This window comes from Ursus arctos, unplaced genomic scaffold, assembly GCF_023065955.2.
Source record: "Ursus arctos isolate Adak ecotype North America unplaced genomic scaffold, UrsArc2.0 scaffold_12, whole genome shotgun sequence".
Taxonomy (NCBI): Eukaryota; Metazoa; Chordata; class Mammalia; order Carnivora; family Ursidae; genus Ursus; species Ursus arctos.
In genome coordinates, this window is record NW_026622786.1 from 12,927,783 (window position 1) to 12,946,601 (window position 18,819).

Here is an 18,819-nt window from a genome sequence, read left to right on the forward strand (position 1 = left end):
ACCCCCAGAACTTTAGAGTTGAAATTGTCTGTAGCAACCATTTACTCCTATGTCCATCCTCTGCTGGATGAAGACACATGGAAAATGACATCCAGGGAAGGTTAAGTGATTCTGTCCATCTGGCAGTATGGTTAGGAACACATGAGACATGAGCTTTAGTGTCAAACAGACCTCGATTCTAATTCTGGCTCAAACATTTACAAGCTGTGTGACTTTATCCTGAATATGCCCAATTTTGTCTATCTCTGAAACGAGGTAGGGTCCGGCCTGGTTAGTTAGTACTTGGACGAAAGACCAGCTGGGAATACAAGTTGTGTAACTTTAAACAATCATTTTAATCTCTCTGAACCTCAGCCTCCTGATATGGAAAAGAGCAGTAATATCCTCGTATTCTGAAAGCACGTAATACACATTCGATCACTGATAACTGTAAGCTTTTTCTGTTCAAAGTCATGCAGCAAATTAGCGACAATGAACAGTGCTCCTGCGAGAGCTGCTCCCACTATACATCCTGTATCCTGCTGAATGAAAAGTAGTAGTTTTCTGGTAGTAGTTCAAGGTCAGAGGAACAAGAAAATGTGCATTCTTGACTAGCAACTGTGTTTTATTCCACAGTAACTGGCACAATAAGAGATGCTTTGTTGTGTAGTTGATTAAATTCAGAATTACAGTACAAACTGAACTGGCTAAAGATAAATAAGATTTATGTGTGGGAATAGAGACAAGTAAGATTGTCTTGCCCCAAGGTATAAGATAGAAAAAGCACTGCAAAATATTAACACAAACATAATGTGTAGCTTGATTAGCTGTTTTAATTTGCTTTACTATTTTTTTTTAAAGACTGTATTTATATATGAGAGAAAGACAGAGCGCGCACAAGCAAGGGGAGGGGCAGAGGGACAAGCAGACTCCCATTGAGCAGGGAGCCCAAAGCAGGGCTCAATCGTAGGATCCTGAGATCATGACCAGACCCAAAGCTGAATACTTAATCAACTGAGCACCTAGGCGCCCCTATTTACTTTACTGCTTAAAAAAAAATAGCAAAAAAAAGGACAGATGTACTTACAGTGTCTGAAGATTGGAAAGAAATCTAAATACACCATCAGCAATGTGAGTGACTCTGTTGTCCCCTAAATTCAGTCTCTCTAGTAAGCTCAGACCCACAAAGGCAGATTCATCCAGGCGAGTCAACTGGTTATAGGACAAATCACTAAAAACAGGAAACATGGAAGCTAAGGAATTCATTGTATTTTAATTCAACTTTCCCACTCTCATTTTATTTATATGATAAATTAAGAGCTTTCAACAAACTTCTAATAAAGAGGGATGTCAGATCTTATTATTGGTCATGAGAATGATTTATTCCAACCTACTCTAGTCTCACAACCTTCCCCTGAAACGCCATCCAACACTCACAGTTCAGATAGTCTTTGGCAGAACTCCCATGCATCAGGGCTGATTCTTTCAACAGCATTCTGGCTCACATAGAGCTGTTGTAACATTCGCAGGCCATACAACCACCCCTTGTTCACTTCTGTAAGGTTATTATACTCTAGTTCTCTGCAGAATTAGAGAAAGAAAGGAGAAAATACGTTTCAAAACAAGGCACTGCAATGAAAAGATTCCAAAACTCTTCATTAGTTCTTGCTCAGAGAGGCATATCCTTTTGCTCAATCCAAGTAAGCCAACAAAGTCTATTCAATAAATATTTATATTTTACTTACAATTTATTGCTAGAAGGTAGTAAGACCATCTAAAACATCAGATCTATAAAATCAACACACTAAGAAGTTTGATATATCTGTTCATGGTAAATTCTGATAATTTTCATCAGCTCCAAACATTAAGAAACTATAAGCTTTTCAGGGACGCCTGGGTGGCACAGCGGTTGGGCGTCTGCCTTCAGCTCAGGGCGTGATCCCGGCGTTATGGGATCGAGCCCCACATCAGGCTCTTCCGCTATGAGCCTGCTTCTTCCTCTCCCACTCCCCCTGCTTGTGTTCCCTCTCTCGCAGGCTATCTCTATGTCTGTCGAATAAATAAATAAAATCTTTAAAAAAAAAAAAAGAAAGAAAGAAACTATAAGCTTTTCAGACAATTTTTTTTAAAGTAGGCTCCATGTCCAGTGTGAAGCCCACCGTGGAGCTTGAACTCACGACCCTGAGATCAAGACCTGAGCTGAGGTCAAGAGTCAGACACTTAACTGACTGAGCCACCCAGGAGCCCTTAGATGGAATGTTTGTAAGAATGATGGAAAAAAAATACCAGTTCGATAACAAAGCTTAAAGAGCTTTGCATACACTTATTTCACATCAGAAAAGGGAAAAAAAACTAATGTACTTGGGTATAATTAAATCAACTATCCCAGCCATTTGGCACTAACAAGTCCCAGGAAGACCCTTATTCCTAACAATATTCCTAACAATATTTTATTCTAGTTCATAGTACTTACAATTCTTCCATGTTATCCAAGCCAAAAAAAGCTCCATCCTTAAGTTTGCTAATACCATTCCGCTGCATCTTCAAAGATCTTAACGAATCAAGCCCTTGGAATGTCAGACCTTCCACCACTTTAATCCTGTTTCTTTTAAGCTCCCTTTAACAAAAATAGTTTTACAGTCAGAAATTTGCTGATTTGCTCCAATGATAATTAAAATAATTTAAAAGAAAAAACATCTTAAAATCCATCTATTTAGTTACTCACAAGAACTGGAGGTGAGGTAGCTTGAAAATCTTGGGTGGAATCATGCTGATTCTGTTCCTATTTAACTTTACCACTAGTAAGGAACTAGATAAATTATCAAAGCAACCAGCCTCCAAGATGGTTATCCTATTATTACTCAAATTCCTAAAACGAACAAGATAACAAAAAAATTTAGTGAAACAAAACATTCTACCACCTGACAGCTACCCAAAGTCTGAGTGAGCCCCAGCTCCACCACTCAGCAACTATACACAACTTTACAAATCATTTAACTGCTTTGTTTCTTCAACTACAAAATAAGGATAATACCTACTTCATTTAGGTTCAAACAGTACAAATAAATATGCTTTGTAAACTGTAAAACACTAGCACACATGCTGATTATCATTATACAGGATAAGCCACTAATTAAAAAACCAATCCTATTTACTTTTTATAAAACTGTTAGCAAAACACACCCAAAATTAAACTTCAAAAATCACCCTGGATACGTAGTGTTTTCTGAAAATAGGAGAGAAAAAACAACAACCCAAAAAACTGACCACAGATTTGTTTCACATAAGCATACCAAAATCACAATAAATAACAGACATTTCTGGGAAGATAAGTATCAATAAACAATAAACATGCACTTTAAAATAAATCTAGTTTAAACTACTTACAGGTATTTAAGCTGCATTCGAGGAAATGAAGATGTCTTGATTTCTGATATTATATTTGAACTGAGATCTAAATTCTCGAGAGCAGGGTAAAACTGAAACGCTTCTGCATTTATTTCTGGGATTATATTATGGACTCTATAAAAAAAAAATTGTAATGAAGCTATTGCCAGAGACCCACCCCAGACCATGAGGATGTTAAATAATTAGGATCGACAAGAAGGGTATTGAAAACAAAAAAATTTTTTTAAATGTACTATTCATAATTTAAAAGATCTGAAATCTGATTTACTTACAATGAGAGTAGAGTAATATTACAGGTTGGTTCTCCAAAATACGGGATTTCTGTTAGCTCATTATAATTCATTTTCCTAGACAAAAGGGAAAAACAGATTTCAAAGTTTAGAGGGGGAAATGTTGCCTCTTGAGTTCTGGTTTCTGGCTAGTAATTATTCTTTAGGATAGATGCCAAATTTGAAAATGGCAGATGACTCAGAATGAATTAGACTAAATGCATTATACTGAGAAATTAAAGATTTTAATAAGAAATGCTTTTTCATGATATAGATCTAGGATTGATATCACTATTTTGCACATCAAGTATTTTTAATCCCAGCAAGGTTCCTGAATAGTTTAGTTACTTTTCTGACAAGCTAATTTCAGTCCTTCTTAAAGAATAATCAACCTAATCCATATCTCTTTATATATTTATTTATAGTAAATAAGATAAAAAATTATAAATTAAGTAAATTTTTAAAATACACACACACATATTTTTTAAGTTATTCAAAGTTGAGAGGGTTGCTTGAGTCCACAGACGAATCTGCCTGAGAGATGGAGCCTATGATTACTTTTACAGATGACATGACATGTCACCATCTGATCCTAGCAGCTCTTTAAACATAATGTCTCCAATGTTTTAGTAGCAAATCTAATATAATCACATTTCATTAACCTGGTTTTCAATCACTGAACAGCCTCAATAACCTAGACTACAGAAAAGAAACCAGAAGTAAAAGGCCTCCAAGAAACCATCCAAAGTTACAAAGTCCATGTCATAAAGCTCATGCATTTCCCACTGAAGCATTTTTCAGGACTTTCTTCGGTGCCTACTCTTTTAGCCAAATAAGCTTGTCAACTATTTATTCAGTGCATAACAGATCAAAATCAGTCAACCTGGAGCAGAGACAGAAGGAATTCAAGGACAATGAGTGCATGAAGAAGTTACCCCTGTCAGCAAGAAATGAAAAAGAAAAATAAATCTGAAGGTTCTGGCATTTTAGTGTAGAGGCAAACAGGGCTCAAGGGTTGTGCCTCTAGAAACATCACAATGCAATAACTGATATTAAGAGTATTTTAGAAAATTCCCTCCAAATACGTAATAATACATCTTGTTATTACAGGAAAAACTTCAGTGAAGTAGAAAATTGAACTGTATTAACCACCACATTACAGACAATACAAAAAAATACTCTATTTCACGTAAATCTTAATTTTTTTTTTAAGTAGGCTCCATTCTGGGGATAGATAATGACAGTTACCTGAGATCAAGAGTCAGACGCTTAGCCAACTGAGCCACCCAAGCACCCCCACGTAACTCTACTTTAGACATGATGCTTGTAACTTAGACAAGTCAAGACATAAAAAACTTTACCCAACAGAGAATTTCACTAGCTGAAACTGGCAAAACACAAGCAAAATATATTTACTCTGAAAAGGGGGAAAAAAATCTTACTTTCGATCCCAAGAAAAGTAGATAGAATAATATTTCTACACAGTTTGCAACTAATCACCAACCTAATGGCGCAATGCCCAGAGAGTCTGTAATGATAGCAGAGCCAAAGACAACAGTTTTGGTTTTTAAACAATGTCTTTTAAATTTTTTCCATCAATTTTTTGACAGTATTCCTGGATTGAACAACCTCAAATTCATAATTCAACAAATCTACCTCTAAGAGTTTAATTTAAACAAATAAAAATAACTTACACTTCTTGTAATGTTTGAGATTCCAAGCTGATGTTCCAGTTAGACAACCGATTATGACTCAGATCTCTAATGGAGGACAAAAGATCATTCTTAGTTTAGTGTTGGAAAAGAGACTTAGAGAAAAAAAAAAACTAAACGTAATCTAAAAGCCCTATCACATGTGAATTTGAGTAGTACACACAAAAAGAAGAAATGTTTATAAAGGATGAATAAATATCTAGATTTCAAAATAGCTATTTTACTTTTTGTTCATTTTTATGAGTTTTTTTTTTAAACTAACTAGGGAATATATTCACATGTATTCACATGGTTCAATAATCAAAAAGTATAAAAGGAAATACAGTTTGAGTCTCCCACCCTGTCACCAGCCATACGATTTCCCTCCCCAACAGCAACAAATGAAAACACACCATTTCTTGTGCAGCCTGCCAGCTATTTTATGCATGCACCAGCAAATTTCACAAAAGTGGCAGAATAATTTACACACTAATTTGCCCTTTTTTCACTTAACAATACATCTGGTAGATCATTCCACAGCAATATTATATAGAGTTCTTTCATTCCTTTTAGTGATTATCTTATACTTTCATTGTAATGGACTATACTTTATATATTTTTGAAAGAAAAATATACTTTTTAAAGTAACATATTGCACAGTACATTATAATATATAATATTGTAATGTACTGCATTATACTTTAGCAGTAGATAAAAGAAGACCGATTTCACAAGTCAAGACAGTGAGCTTCTACATGAGAACTGAGGCTGACCATATCCTTAACAGAGATTCGGTCTTCCTAAAAAAAGCAATCTAGCTTCAGGGAAGAAAAAGCCATCTCCAAATTATGTTAATGATGCTGACTGGTGGTGGTGGTGGCAGCTAACATTTATTAAGCGTCAGGCACTCCTCTGTGCACTTTATACATATTAACTGCCTAAATCCACACAACAACCGTAGGAGGCAAATACTTTTACAATCTTGCCTTGCCTAAAACAGAAACAGGGAGATGAATACTTTGTCAATCCAAGGTCATACAGCTAATAAGTGAGGAAGCCATGAACTTGAAATTCCATCTCACTTCTAGCAAGTAGTTTATTAGATAAAGCAGAGATTTCACTGAAATTAGTCATGAGTCTAAATATTTAAATAGGCTTTAAAAATTCACCTTGATGCTTCCTGGCATCCTTACAAGGCTGAAGTGGAATCCAGCCCACACAAGCTGTCTGCCCAAGAGATGTATTATACATTACAATATGGCTAGCAATAGGGACACACTAGAGAAACATTACGGATCACTTTATCTCACTGTGCCACCACAGGCAGTTGACAGATGCATGCAGGTCTGAATGATGTCTCTATCACAGCAGAACAATTTGTTCTCAGCTAGATTCATGTCTGTCCATCTGTAAAATTTAGCCACTTTGATTGAGGAGCTTAATTTATACCATAAGAGAACTAAGGCTAGATGAAACCATCCCTTTTCCACAACAGTTCTAACACCTTTACGCCAAGGTACCTGGCACCAGATATCAGCTCAAGGACACTCATGACTAAGGGTATGCACTGGGAAATGTTAGAGATAAAAACAGGAATTTACTCCACATAAAAATCTTATATTCAGATACTTTCATCCAACTCACACTTGCAACTAAACAACACAGGATTTTATACAAGTGAAAAGATATTTACTGTGGCATTTCAACTAAAGAAGAAATTCAGCTCTTCTAATTTAACTTAGGTGAAGTCCACACTCTGCTCCAAGGTGGCTGGTCTGGCAACTATCATCTGTGTAGCAGGCTAGCATAGTATGATTTAATTCCATATCTGATGCTAGCTAAAATTTAATTTTTTTTCCCTTTTACAGATTAAGAGCTTTCATTTTAATCATAACAGTGCTTCCAATGCCTTCCCAAACCCTAATCTCTCTGGCAATGTAACTCTTGACCATAACTCATCTCCTACAGCTCTCTCACACATGTCAACGACCAGATAATCACTTTTAAAGAAAACTATTATTAAAGAAATCTAACGCAGTCAAGTTAACCCAACTTACACATGGTATAAACTACTTTGTATTAAGTAGCAGTGAAAACTGTCCAGTGTCTCTACTGGGAAAGAGTGATTTTCTCTATCTCTTTGAAGAACCTCTAAAGGCTTTTTGATGGAACCCAAAAGATACTGGAAATACTTTGGAGTCTCTCTACAGGATAATGCTGTCTTAAGAATATATGCCTCAGATGCTGCAAGCCCAATCGTGTGCTGCTCACTAGGGATGTCGCCTTAGAGATCAGACTGGCTGGGCTGCTCGCAAAAGGATCAACAGGCTTTTGGCTAGAGATTTACTACACCCGTCCTTGGAAGAGGAAAAGAAAAACATAAAAAGAAACAGCTAGTTCAAAGCCCACATTTCTATTTTATGGATGTAAAATGTCCAGGTTGCTACAAGATTACCACGGTTTTCAGCCCTGCTCAGATGGTGGTTATTTGTGTAGGCTGTTCAACAGTGTTGTGCCAGCCAACAGGAGAAAAGGCCAGATTCACAGAGGGGTGTTCTTCATTTAGAAGAAAGCAACACTAATGATCCACACAACCTCCTGAATTTGTGTTATATTACAGAAAGCCTAATCAGTTTAGTAATTCCAGTTAATCTACCAAAATAATGTAATTATGTTTAATTTTGCAAGGTACACAATGGTGATCTCCTATTTTGGTCTCAGTTTTTCAACAAAGTTTTGATTATGGACAAAAAAACAATAATGTAAGTAAGTCTCAGAGGTCAAAACCCCATAATGAGGCTCTCTGGACCCTTCTGCAACAAATCCACATCAGGTGGGATTTTAAAACACTTAACAGTGAACTAAAATACACTCCCAGGGGCGCCTGGGTGGCACAGCGGTTAAGCGTCTGCCTTCGGCTCAGGGCGTGATCCTGGCGTTCTGGGATCGAGTCCCACATCGGGCTCCTCCGCTATGAGCCTGCTTCTTCCTCTCCCACTCCCCCTGCTTGTGTTCCCTCTTGCTGGCTGTCTCTATCTCTGTCGAATAAATAAATAAAATCTTTAAAAATATATATATATAAAATAAATAAATAAATAAAATACACTCCCAAAGCAGTACTATCATAGTAAGCAATTGTGGTAGTTTCCCCACTCTCCCTTATCCACAGTTGGGCTTTCTATGGTTTCAATTGCTCAGAGTCAACTATGCTCTGGAAGCAGATGAGCCGGACGCTAGGTCACAATGCCTACATCATTCACTTTGCTTCATCTTGTCATAGGGGCATTTTATCATTTCACATTATCACAAGAAGAAGGGTGAGTACAGTAAGGTGCTTTGAGAGAGAAACCACTTTCATATAACTATTACAGTATATGGTTGTAATTATTTATTATTGCTGTTAATGTCTTACATGGTACCCAACTTATAAATTAAACCTTATCATAGGTATGTATAAGAAAAAACATAGTATATATAGGGTTCAGTGCTATTTACAGCTCCAGGCATACACTGGGAGTCTCAGAATGTATCTCCCATGAATATGGGGGAAGGGAGACTACTATAGTATAAATCTGTATAGCTGTTTATCAAAATACCAGATGTCTAAAATTACATGGATTGATCTGATCATCACTATTCCTGCAATGAACATTTACTGAACCACGTGCCAAGCACCATGCTAAGAAGTACTAGGGTTACAAACTGTCAACCTTAGTAACCTTTTTTCTTTTTTGAAAGCAACATTTAAGTACTCAGATGGAGTCACTGGAAAACTAAAGATAGATTCAACATTGACTCAACCATTACCCCTCTTCCCTAGAAATGTATGCACATTCTTTTATACCTAAACTTCCCTCTGGAATTTAATCATGACATGGGCATACAGCAGTGCACAGACACACCCTTGCTTTCCATAACCATGCCCTTCCTATTTCTTTTTTTAAAGTACTTCAAGGGGTGCCTGGGTGGCTCAGCCAGTTAAGTGTCTGCCTTTGACTAAGGTTGTGATCTTGTGGTCCTGGGATCAAGCCCTGCACTGGGCTCCCTGCTCAGCGGGGAGCTTGCCTCTCCCTCTCCCACTCCCCCTGCTTGTGTTCCCTCTCTAGCTCTCGCTCTGTCAAACAAACAAACAAACAAGTTAATTAATTAATAAATCTGGATACTTTCTTAAAGTCTCTCACCATCCCCAGTGGCAAACCATTAATTCCATTTATTCTGCATAAGTTAATGCTGGTCAGATTTTGGTTTTTGTTTTTTTTTTTTTTAAGCAAAAGTCCTGAAATGGAGAACTGTCTTTCAAATATTTTCACCTTGAATATCCCTAAAATATACTTAAAAACTTGAAGTAATCGAATGCGTGATAAATAAAACCTAGAGTCTAGCTTTGTAACGTCAATAATCTTTATTTTTAAACACCACTAATATCTGAATATTTATGGACATGATGCTTGGAGAGTAAAGATCTCAGAGAAGGCCTTATCTCAATGTTCTAAACCCCGCTCCCACTCATGCTAATTTACAGGGATATAGCTGTAATAAGTAATGAATTATTAAAGTTCTTGATATCATGTGGAGCCAGAGGTGCCATTAATGTAGTCATTTAGTACCATCAGGGTGTAAATAATTTATAGAATGTACAGAGCAATCACAACACTCTGAGGAGGGGAATCAAGGTCTGCAAGCTAATCGCAAAGAAGTCCTATAGCAACACAGGCGCAGAGGTTTTCTTCTGCCTAGTCACATGTGTACACTTCTGAGTCATCATCAATCTTTTTTGTTTTTGAGAATCTGCAGCACTAATAGACTGTGTTGTGAACTTCAACAATACCAACACTTCACTGAAAAGGGCCCTTCACAAAACTTTTAAGAACATATTATACCCAACAGTTCAGGTATGTCAATGCTTTACATATTTATCCAGCATAATTTGCCTTTTTTGTGAGTGCAGGGAGTGGGGGGGTGGATTGGGAGGCAGAGGGAGAGAGAAGCTCCTCCAGACCCTGCACTGAATGTGGAGCCTGGCATGAGGCTCCATCTCACAATCGAGATCATGACCTGAACCGAAATCAAGAGTTGGCCGGTTAACCGACTGGGCCGCCCAGGCACCCAAGTCAGGAATTTCTGTTCACAAAAGCTAGCTCAGGGAAGGCTGGGTGGCTCAGTCAGCTAAGCAGCCAACTCTTGATTTCTGCTCAGGTCATGCTCTCAGGATCATGGAACCAAGCCCCACAACAGGCTCCATGCTCAGCACAGGGTCTGCTGGAGATCCTCTTTCTCCCTCTCCCTTTGCTCCCCCCTACCGTGTACACACACCCACATACACACATGTTCTCTAATAAATAAAATCTTTTTTAAAAATTTAAAAAAGAAAGAAATCCCTGTCTTACTAAAGTGTATCTAGCATAATTTACTTTTAAAAATAATACTCAGGGAGCGCCTGGGTGGCTGAGTTGGTTGAGCATCTGTCTGCCTTTGGCTCAGGTCATGATCCTGGGGTCCTGAGATCGAGCCCCACATCAGGCTCCCTGCTCGGTGGGGAGTCTGCTTCTCCCTCTGCCCTTCCACCCACCTTCATGCTGTCTCTCTTTCTCTCAAAAAAATCTTAAAAAAATACTACTACTCAGGATTATCATTACAATGAATTATAGTACTGTGATTTAAACAAGCTGACGATCTTGAGTACTCCTGAAGTACACTAAAGACCAGGATTCCAAAACAACTCTCAAAATCCTGTCTTTTAGGTTTGATTTTCTTGTACCACTACCAGCTTTATACCAAAAGCTATTCCTTCTTGGAACTGTCAGCAACAGTACTACCTGCAAGTTTTCTAATTTGTTGCTTCTAATCAACTGGCATAGGCTAGGAAATCCCAGCGCCTGAACTGTCTCAAGTAGGAGTAAATGAGATCTGAGTGAGAGTCTGAGCAGCTCCTTTATGAAGTAATGCTTCCTGGAAGCATTTTTGTTTTTTGGTTGAATGAGAGATGGCTAGAGATATTGGGTAAATTATCTTTGGGATAAATGAGATTTTATTATACCATGAAGCACAATGTGATTCCAAATTAAATCTTCTATCCTTCATTTACTCTACTTATTTGTAACACACTGTATAACACTTTTTATCTGAATCCAAAAAGCTGGAGGTGGTAGGAAGATGGCAGCATTCATTTCAAGAATCGGAGGCAGGGGGCGCCTGGGTGGCTCAGTCGTTAAGCATCTGCCTTCGGCTCAGATCATGATTTGGGATTGAGCCGGAGCCCACATCCAGCTCCCAGCTCCTCTGAGAGCCTGCTTCTTCCTCTCCCACTCCCCCTGCTTGTGTTCCCTCTCTCGCTGGCTGTCTCTCTCTCTGTCTGATAAATAAAATCTTTAAAAAAAAAGAAAAGAAAAGAAAAGAAAAGAAAAGAAAAGAAAAGAAAAGAAAAGAATCAGAGGCAGGTTTTATTTTCCTCCACTATACTTCACTGGGTTCTTAATGACTGAAAATATTGCTTCATTGGAAGGACTACAAAGACAAAACAGGAAATATGAATTCTACAGTTACATTTTTTCTTTTTATTTTAATTCAATTAACCAATATATAGTACATCATTAGTTTCTGATGTAGTGTTCAATGTACAGTTACACTTAAGAATAGTTTCCATGTGGGGGCGCCTGGGTGGCACAGCGGTTAAGCGTCTGCCTTCGGCTCAGGGCGTGATCCCGGCGTTATGGGATCGAGCCCCACATCAAGCTCCTCCGCTATGAGCCTGCTTCTTCCTCTCCCACTCCCCCTGCTTGTGTTCCCTCTCTCGCTGGCTGTCTCTGTCAAATAAATAAATAAAATCTTTAAAAAAAAAAAAGAATAGTTTCCATGTGGCCAGTTCTGGGGCCTTGGGCAAAGCATTCAACCTCTCTAATATTCAGTCTCTTCTAACATTAAATAAGAACACTGTACCTACCGATCTCACTCAATTGCTCAAGAGATTAAAAGAATATATACCAAATGCTTAGCATACAAATGAGTATGTATATAATAAGTTATTACTGGATTGAAACAGAATGATGGTCAAGCACTGTCACTTTTTCTGAGTATTTATCTATTATATATGCAAACACGACCCACTTCCCAAGGTAAAACTTTAATTAATTGGAACTACTCCCCTACATTATAACTTAAAAGTAGTAAACTACATATTGCTTATGAATTCCACTTTTATGAGAAAGATTCCAATAACAAGGCAATCTACCAAACACCTGGTCAAGTTACTGAAGTATATATTTGTATCACAAGATTTGATGTTTTAGAATAACCCAGTGATACCTCTATGGGTCTATTTTATATATGGTCACATAATTATGAAGAGGTAGCTACCAGGAATTTACTGGAATAGCAAAATCATAAAATAAATAGAAATCTAAATGTTTACTAAAATGGGATCACTTAAATAACTTATGAACATTCCATACAATAGAAATCTCTACAGCCAGTAAAAAAAGACTAACACATTTTTTTTTAGGTTTTATTTATTTGAGAGAGAGCACGAGTGGGGTGGGGGAGTGGGGAGCAGGGGAGAGAGAAAGGGAGCAGCAGACTCCGCACTGAGCAGGGAGCCCAATGCAGGGTTCGATCCTGGGACTCCATGATCACAACCAGAGCTGAAGGCAGTTGCTCAACTGACTGAGCTGCCCAGGCGGCCCAAGAATAAAAATTTACACATGGTACATAGTATGGCTTCGTGTGTGCACAGACACGTGTGCATTTCAAAAAAAAGAAAAGACATAGATGTGTGCAGAACTTCAAGAAGTATACCCAAGAAACAGTTAACAGTGGGTTTTCCTTAGGTGGAACAGACGAACTGTGATTTTTCCACTGTATATGCTCCTGTACTGTTTAAATAGTTAACCATGGGAAAATACTGTCTAAAAATAAAAATAAACCACATATAAAATCTACCTTCAACTAAGAATGTGACTAGGAAAGATTTTAATTCAATTACTTTTCTAAGAGATTAGAATTCTTCCTACAGAATGTTTTCAGAATAATGCCCTGAGTTGACCAAATCAGGTTAATTACGAACTGGACAAAAGGAAAAAAAAAAAAAAGTAGATGGTTCTCTTATATTCCTAATCAGTAATATACCTCAGAAAGATACTGGAAAATGCAAACACACTAGTCTGTTTTTGGACCGATTTATGAAACAGTAAATTCCATTTTAGAACCTAGTGTCTGGTCTTCAAATTTCAAACGAGTGAACAGAGCTGAAATTTTAGCAAGCAGTACAAAGCCATAGCATACTAATAAAATAATAATTGAGCAATAGCAGAACAAATGCTGTTGCTTATACATGAAAATATACAGGAAGCTATGCATTTTCCATCACCATTAGTAAGCATTTTCTGCATATCAGCTAGGTTCACGTCTTTGTATCAGACTATTTCTATTTTATTTAAGTCATTAGAAAAATTTTTAGGAGTGAATGGATATTAAAACAAGCTATCTTATCACCTACATTATTGGTAGAAAAGGAAGGTCTAATCAAAGCCAAGCATTAGTTGATTTCTCATTATTAATGTAATCCATCATTCCTTAATATCCATATAGTTTAATTTGGCACAAAGTCTAGTATCTCTTCAAATAAGCATACTTATGTTCAGGGTTGGTTATGCTTTTCCTGCAGCAACCTGCCAAGATTCTGATTATGTAAGCAATATGTAATAGTGATTCTGAAAACAGATATGTAAAAAATAAAAATGTGTAAGAGGAACCCAAAGAAGTATTGTTACAAATTTGTTTATACCACACTTCACTAATGTTGCACTATTTATGATTTCACTTTAAAAATGCTAATCATCACTAGTTATTCTGAGTTATTCCTACAGTTAAGTTCGTTACAAACAACATAATTTCTTCTTTGGGGAAAAGCTGGGAAAGGACATGGAAAGGAGAAAGGTAAAGAATACACACACTTGGGGCGCCTGGGTGGCTCAGTTGGTTAAGCAACTGCCTTCAGCTCAGGTCATGATCCTGGAGTCCCAGGATCGAGTCCGCATGGGGCTCCCAGCTCAGCGGGCAGTCTGCTTCTCCCTCTGACCCTCTTCCCTCTCATGCTCTTTCTCAATCTCTCTCTCTCAAATAAATAAAATCTTAAAAAAATTAAAAAAAAAAGAATACACACACTTAAAAAAAAAAAAAAAGGCTTACAGCAAAGTAAAGGTTGCATTACCTATTCTGTTCCTCTGGTTTTTGTCCCAAACATTAAATTAATAATTTGGATAGGATGTAGTTATTAAATTGCTTTTTATATTTTATATACATCAGCTGAATATCTCAACACTTTTGATGACTGGAATATTACAGAATAAACAAGTTGAGTCACTCACTTTGGCATGGAAAAGAAAATACTGCATAAGAATTCAGATATTTTTCAAAAATATTTTTGCTAAGCTGTTAATATGATGTGTTTTCTCTACTGCTAAACGCCCATCTTCCATTAGGATTGAAGGACCTTTAAAAAATAAAATATACCATATAAAATGTCATGGACCAAAGATGAGGGAAATGTATTTCTAGCATCAGGAAGAAATGATTATCTTAATATACAAGTAAGTCTTTGAATATCCGTGTGCTGACTATACATCTTGTATATCAAGAAATGCAAAATATTTTTAATATAATGAAACTTAAGGACAATATTCTCTATAAAAATATGTGTCCTCCAAAAGCATCAAGGACTTTCAAAGAATTAAGCAAAGCATATCTCAATTAATATTCAGTAAGCAACAACTGTCTGTGCCTCAGTTGGTTCTCCATCCCTGCTGAAGCATCATCAAGGAACTCTAACATACTGATGCTGGGGGTCTCACCCCAAACCAATCAAATCAGAATCACTGGAGTGTAGAGCCCAAGCACTGGTATTCTGTAAAAGCTCTCCAGGTGACAGTCTAAATGTGCAGTCAGTACTGAGAACCACTGCACTCGTCCAGAAATCTATTAACTCAAAGCCTGTGGCCAGAGGATGCTCTGTTTAGATTCTCTCAATTCTTTTCCTTTTCTTGCCCTACAGTAAACCTCTCTGTCAACAAAGACTTGACACCTACCATCTGCCACCCAACACCCTAAGCAGACATGAACAAAACAGACATCTTTGGAGTTTATGTGCTCCCTCTTGGAGTTTACAGAATCACCTTAAACTAAAGCCTCCTGGCACCAAGATGCCACTAAATTCTATTCACTATCAAGATGAGATTCCTATTAAGTAAATTCCTAGGGAACCTGGGTGGCTCAGTTGGTTGACCGTTGGATTCTTGATTTTGGCTCGGGTCATTACCTCAGGGGTCATGGGATCGATCGAGCCCCACATGGGCTCTACACTCAACACACGGAGTCTGCTTGGGATTCTCTCCTTCTCTGCCCCTCCCCTGCACGCTAGCTCTCGCTTTCTCAAAAAAAAAAAAAGAATTCCAGGGGCGCCGGGTTGGCACCGTCAGTTGAGCATCTAACTCTTGGTTTCAACTGGGGGGTCTGGTCTCAGCGTCATGAGATCGAGCCTCGCACCTGGCTCTGCACTCAGTGGGGAGTCTGCTTGGGTTTCTCTCTCCCTCTTCCTCTGCCCCCCCCCATTAACGCCATATGTGAGCACGCACACTCTCTCTCTCTCACTGAAATAATTTTTTTTTTAATTCCTATTTGTACTACAGGAGGGTAGGATAAAACGGTAAAGGAAGAAATGGATGCTTTTATTTCTATTTAATACATTTGTTTTGCTTTTTTTTAATGAGTATATATGCCCTTTTATAACTTATATATGCTTTTTGAAATAAGATTTTTATTTTTTTTCAAGATTTTACTTTTAAGAAATATCTGCACCCAATATGGTGCTCACCCTGACAACCCCAAGATTGAGAGCTGCATGTTCCACTGACCGAGCCAGCCAGGCGCCCCAAAATGAGATTTTTAAAATGCATTTGTAGATAAATGCAGCAAGACATATTAGTTGATTCTTTGATAATCCTTGGCTACATACTTCACTGGGGAGGAGGTGGGATTTGGGTTTGGGTATGAGAGTCCACAGCAAAGCTAATGACCCTAGGTTTTTTTACTTTGCAGTTACAGCCTTGTTTTTCCTAGTCCCTTAACTACTGTTCCCACACCCAGCAAGATCTTATCAGAAAGGGCAAAGGTTGAAGGTAAAAATCCTTGGGGATATAAAGAGCACACTATCGCTCTTCTTTCCATGTGGTTCTAACATCCAAAACTCAGTGCCACTCGGGGCAAGGCAAGCACGGGAGGTAAAGTTAATTAGGAGAACCAGACTGCTCAAACAAACGCAATTAAAACACCTTCCTCCTATCAAATTATCAAAACCAACATTTTTAACAATAATCAGTGCTAGGTAAAGTGTGGTAAGACAGGCACTCTCACAGTGCCAAAAGAAATTTAAATTAACTTATGCTGGGTTCCATGTAAAATATCAAAATAATTCAGGATAGACCTGTGTTAACAACCAGCCCTATATGATCTGTAGCAAATAATGTACTAGTTCAGATTTCTTAAGGCTCTCTCATTATAGGTTTTCTTCTTAGGTATCTTCTGAACTAACCAAGAACGTCTTGAAGATTGCAGAAGATTTCATGGGATCACATGTTCTGTTTACCACTTCCCCAGATAGATCAGGATAAAGATGAAATATGTTAAATCTTTAATGCCATGAAAGAAAAGCATACTGTATATGCTTTGAAATGATTTTTGGAAGTGAAAAGGTTCATTCTAACAGTAGTTTGCAAGCCAAGGACAATACATATTGGATTCTGGAAACATTACGGTAGCATATTCCCTCAGCCCACAGTGTACTTCAGGAATTTACCAGGAAGTCTGTTTCTTTCGAAGAATAAAACTGGTGTTTCTCCTAGCACCTGGAAAGATAAGGTGTGTGAAACACGAAATGCTTTTTGAAGTATCCCAACTCTAGAAACAGGTGGCTGCTACACACGTTGGAATGAAGTTGTACAGGCTACTAAAAACCCCTCACACCACAGCTGTAAGCCATGACACTCTGTGTGCAACTGATTATTCACTAATATTTAGTAAATATCTAATAGATGCTGCAAAGCCCTATAAAAACAAAGATGATCAGATTAAATGAAAGATTATTTGTGCATGGAAAAGTTTCTGGTACACTCAGACAAAACATCCCAGAGTAAGATGAGAACTAAAGTCAGTAGTAACTTAATGTGCCTATATTAAGAAATTTCCCTTTTTTTTGGTTAAAAAAGAAAAAAGATCATCTTAAAATACAAATAATTAGCTAATACCCTGATTCATTCACAGTGTTTACTATGGAAAATGAGGTGCCTTGAAAAGAAACCATCTAATAAAATACATAAAAGACTAGAGAAGCAAAATGAGAAAAGACTGCTTTGAACTTGTCTTGATCTTTCCCTCCTCAGAAGACACAGACACACACTTAAATTCAATTACTAAATTCATTCAACAAATATTTTTGAGTACCTACTGCAGATCACTGTTTGTCTACAGCAATGAACAGACAAAAATCCATGCCCTCATGATATTTACAATCTACTGCAAAAAAGACAAAGTAAAATATATAGCACATCAGAAAATGATGCCTGCTAAAGACAAAAAGAGAGCCAAGGAGTTGGGATTGTCTCTGGTAGAGGAGAGATAACCCGAAAGTTCTGAGATTCTTGTGGAGACTGGTGTAAACAAGAATCAAGGGCGTAATGAGACTGGTACTGATGGTCTCGTTGCAGATACTGATTGGTGGGGAGAATGTGAGGGAATGAAGACGTAGAGAATCTTTCCAGTTCTTCTTTACTCTGAAGAGTCAATTGGGAACAGGATACTATCATCCAGAGCACGAAGAGTTTCCTCTGATTGCTGCCTTATGGAAGCCTAGAGGCCTAGAGAAGGAAGTCTTACCTAGGTTTGATCACAGAGTAAACCAGCTTTCTAAAGGCACTGTAAGCTCAGTTCCATATAGCCAATCTTACTTCTCTGTAAGAAGTATGGTGGGAATAACACAGACATAACAAAATGGATGGAGGAAGTAGAAAACAAAGGTTGACAGTAATAAATAAATGAGATAAATGAAGTACCTTAGAAAGGAAATCACATCTGTACCATTTTTAAAAGGACTCATTTTCAGTTCACCGCCTTGTGGTTTAAAGCAATTAAAGTTCTTTTCAAAACATTCAGGCTAGATATCCAACTAAAGTGTATCAAATTATGTCAAAGTTATGTTTCTGCCTCTCACAGTTTTCTTCACAACATACAATGGAAGGTTGACAATTCATTTTCAGAAAAACATACATACATATGCAATGAACTTAAAGGCCCTCAAATCAACTTCCCTAACATATCACTTTCTAAAACCTAAGAATATTTCCAAAGTGTATCTTAAATTTTTACCAGTATCATCATAAATGTAGAAAGGAAGGATACTACAAATTATCTGCTCCTTTATTTTTTTT

The 18,819-nt window shown here is 37.5% G+C and overlaps 2 protein-coding genes across 11 annotated transcripts in view; one reads left to right on the forward strand and one right to left on the reverse strand.

Moving 5' to 3' along the window:
* Positions 1–18,819, reverse strand: part of LRIG2 (leucine rich repeats and immunoglobulin like domains 2) — a 153,621-nt gene that overhangs the window by 27,021 nt on the left and 107,781 nt on the right. For all 10 annotated transcript variants that reach the window (XM_057310358.1, XM_057310356.1, XM_057310357.1 and 7 more), the window contains 7 exons: positions 5,351–5,416; positions 3,660–3,734; positions 3,367–3,501; positions 2,705–2,848; positions 2,453–2,596; positions 1,417–1,560; positions 1,067–1,210 (listed from right to left, as the gene is read on the reverse strand). In XM_057310358.1, coding sequence (XP_057166341.1) covers positions 1,067–1,210; positions 1,417–1,560; positions 2,453–2,596; positions 2,705–2,848; positions 3,367–3,501; positions 3,660–3,734; positions 5,351–5,416 — 852 coding nt within the window. The remainder of the gene's footprint in view (positions 1–1,066; positions 1,211–1,416; positions 1,561–2,452; positions 2,597–2,704; positions 2,849–3,366; positions 3,502–3,659; positions 3,735–5,350; positions 5,417–18,819) is intronic.
* Positions 7,707–7,929, forward strand: LOC113244412 (40S ribosomal protein S27-like). Its single transcript, XM_048220678.1, has one exon. It carries the CDS (start codon positions 7,768–7,770, stop codon positions 7,927–7,929), a length of 162 nt encoding a protein of 53 aa, XP_048076635.1. The 5' UTR covers positions 7,707–7,767.

Excerpts from the sequence above, each read along its gene's own strand:
- LOC113244412 (XM_048220678.1), top strand. The coding sequence starts at position 7,768 with ATGGATGTAAAATGTCCAGGTTGCTACAAGATTACCACGGTTTTCAGC.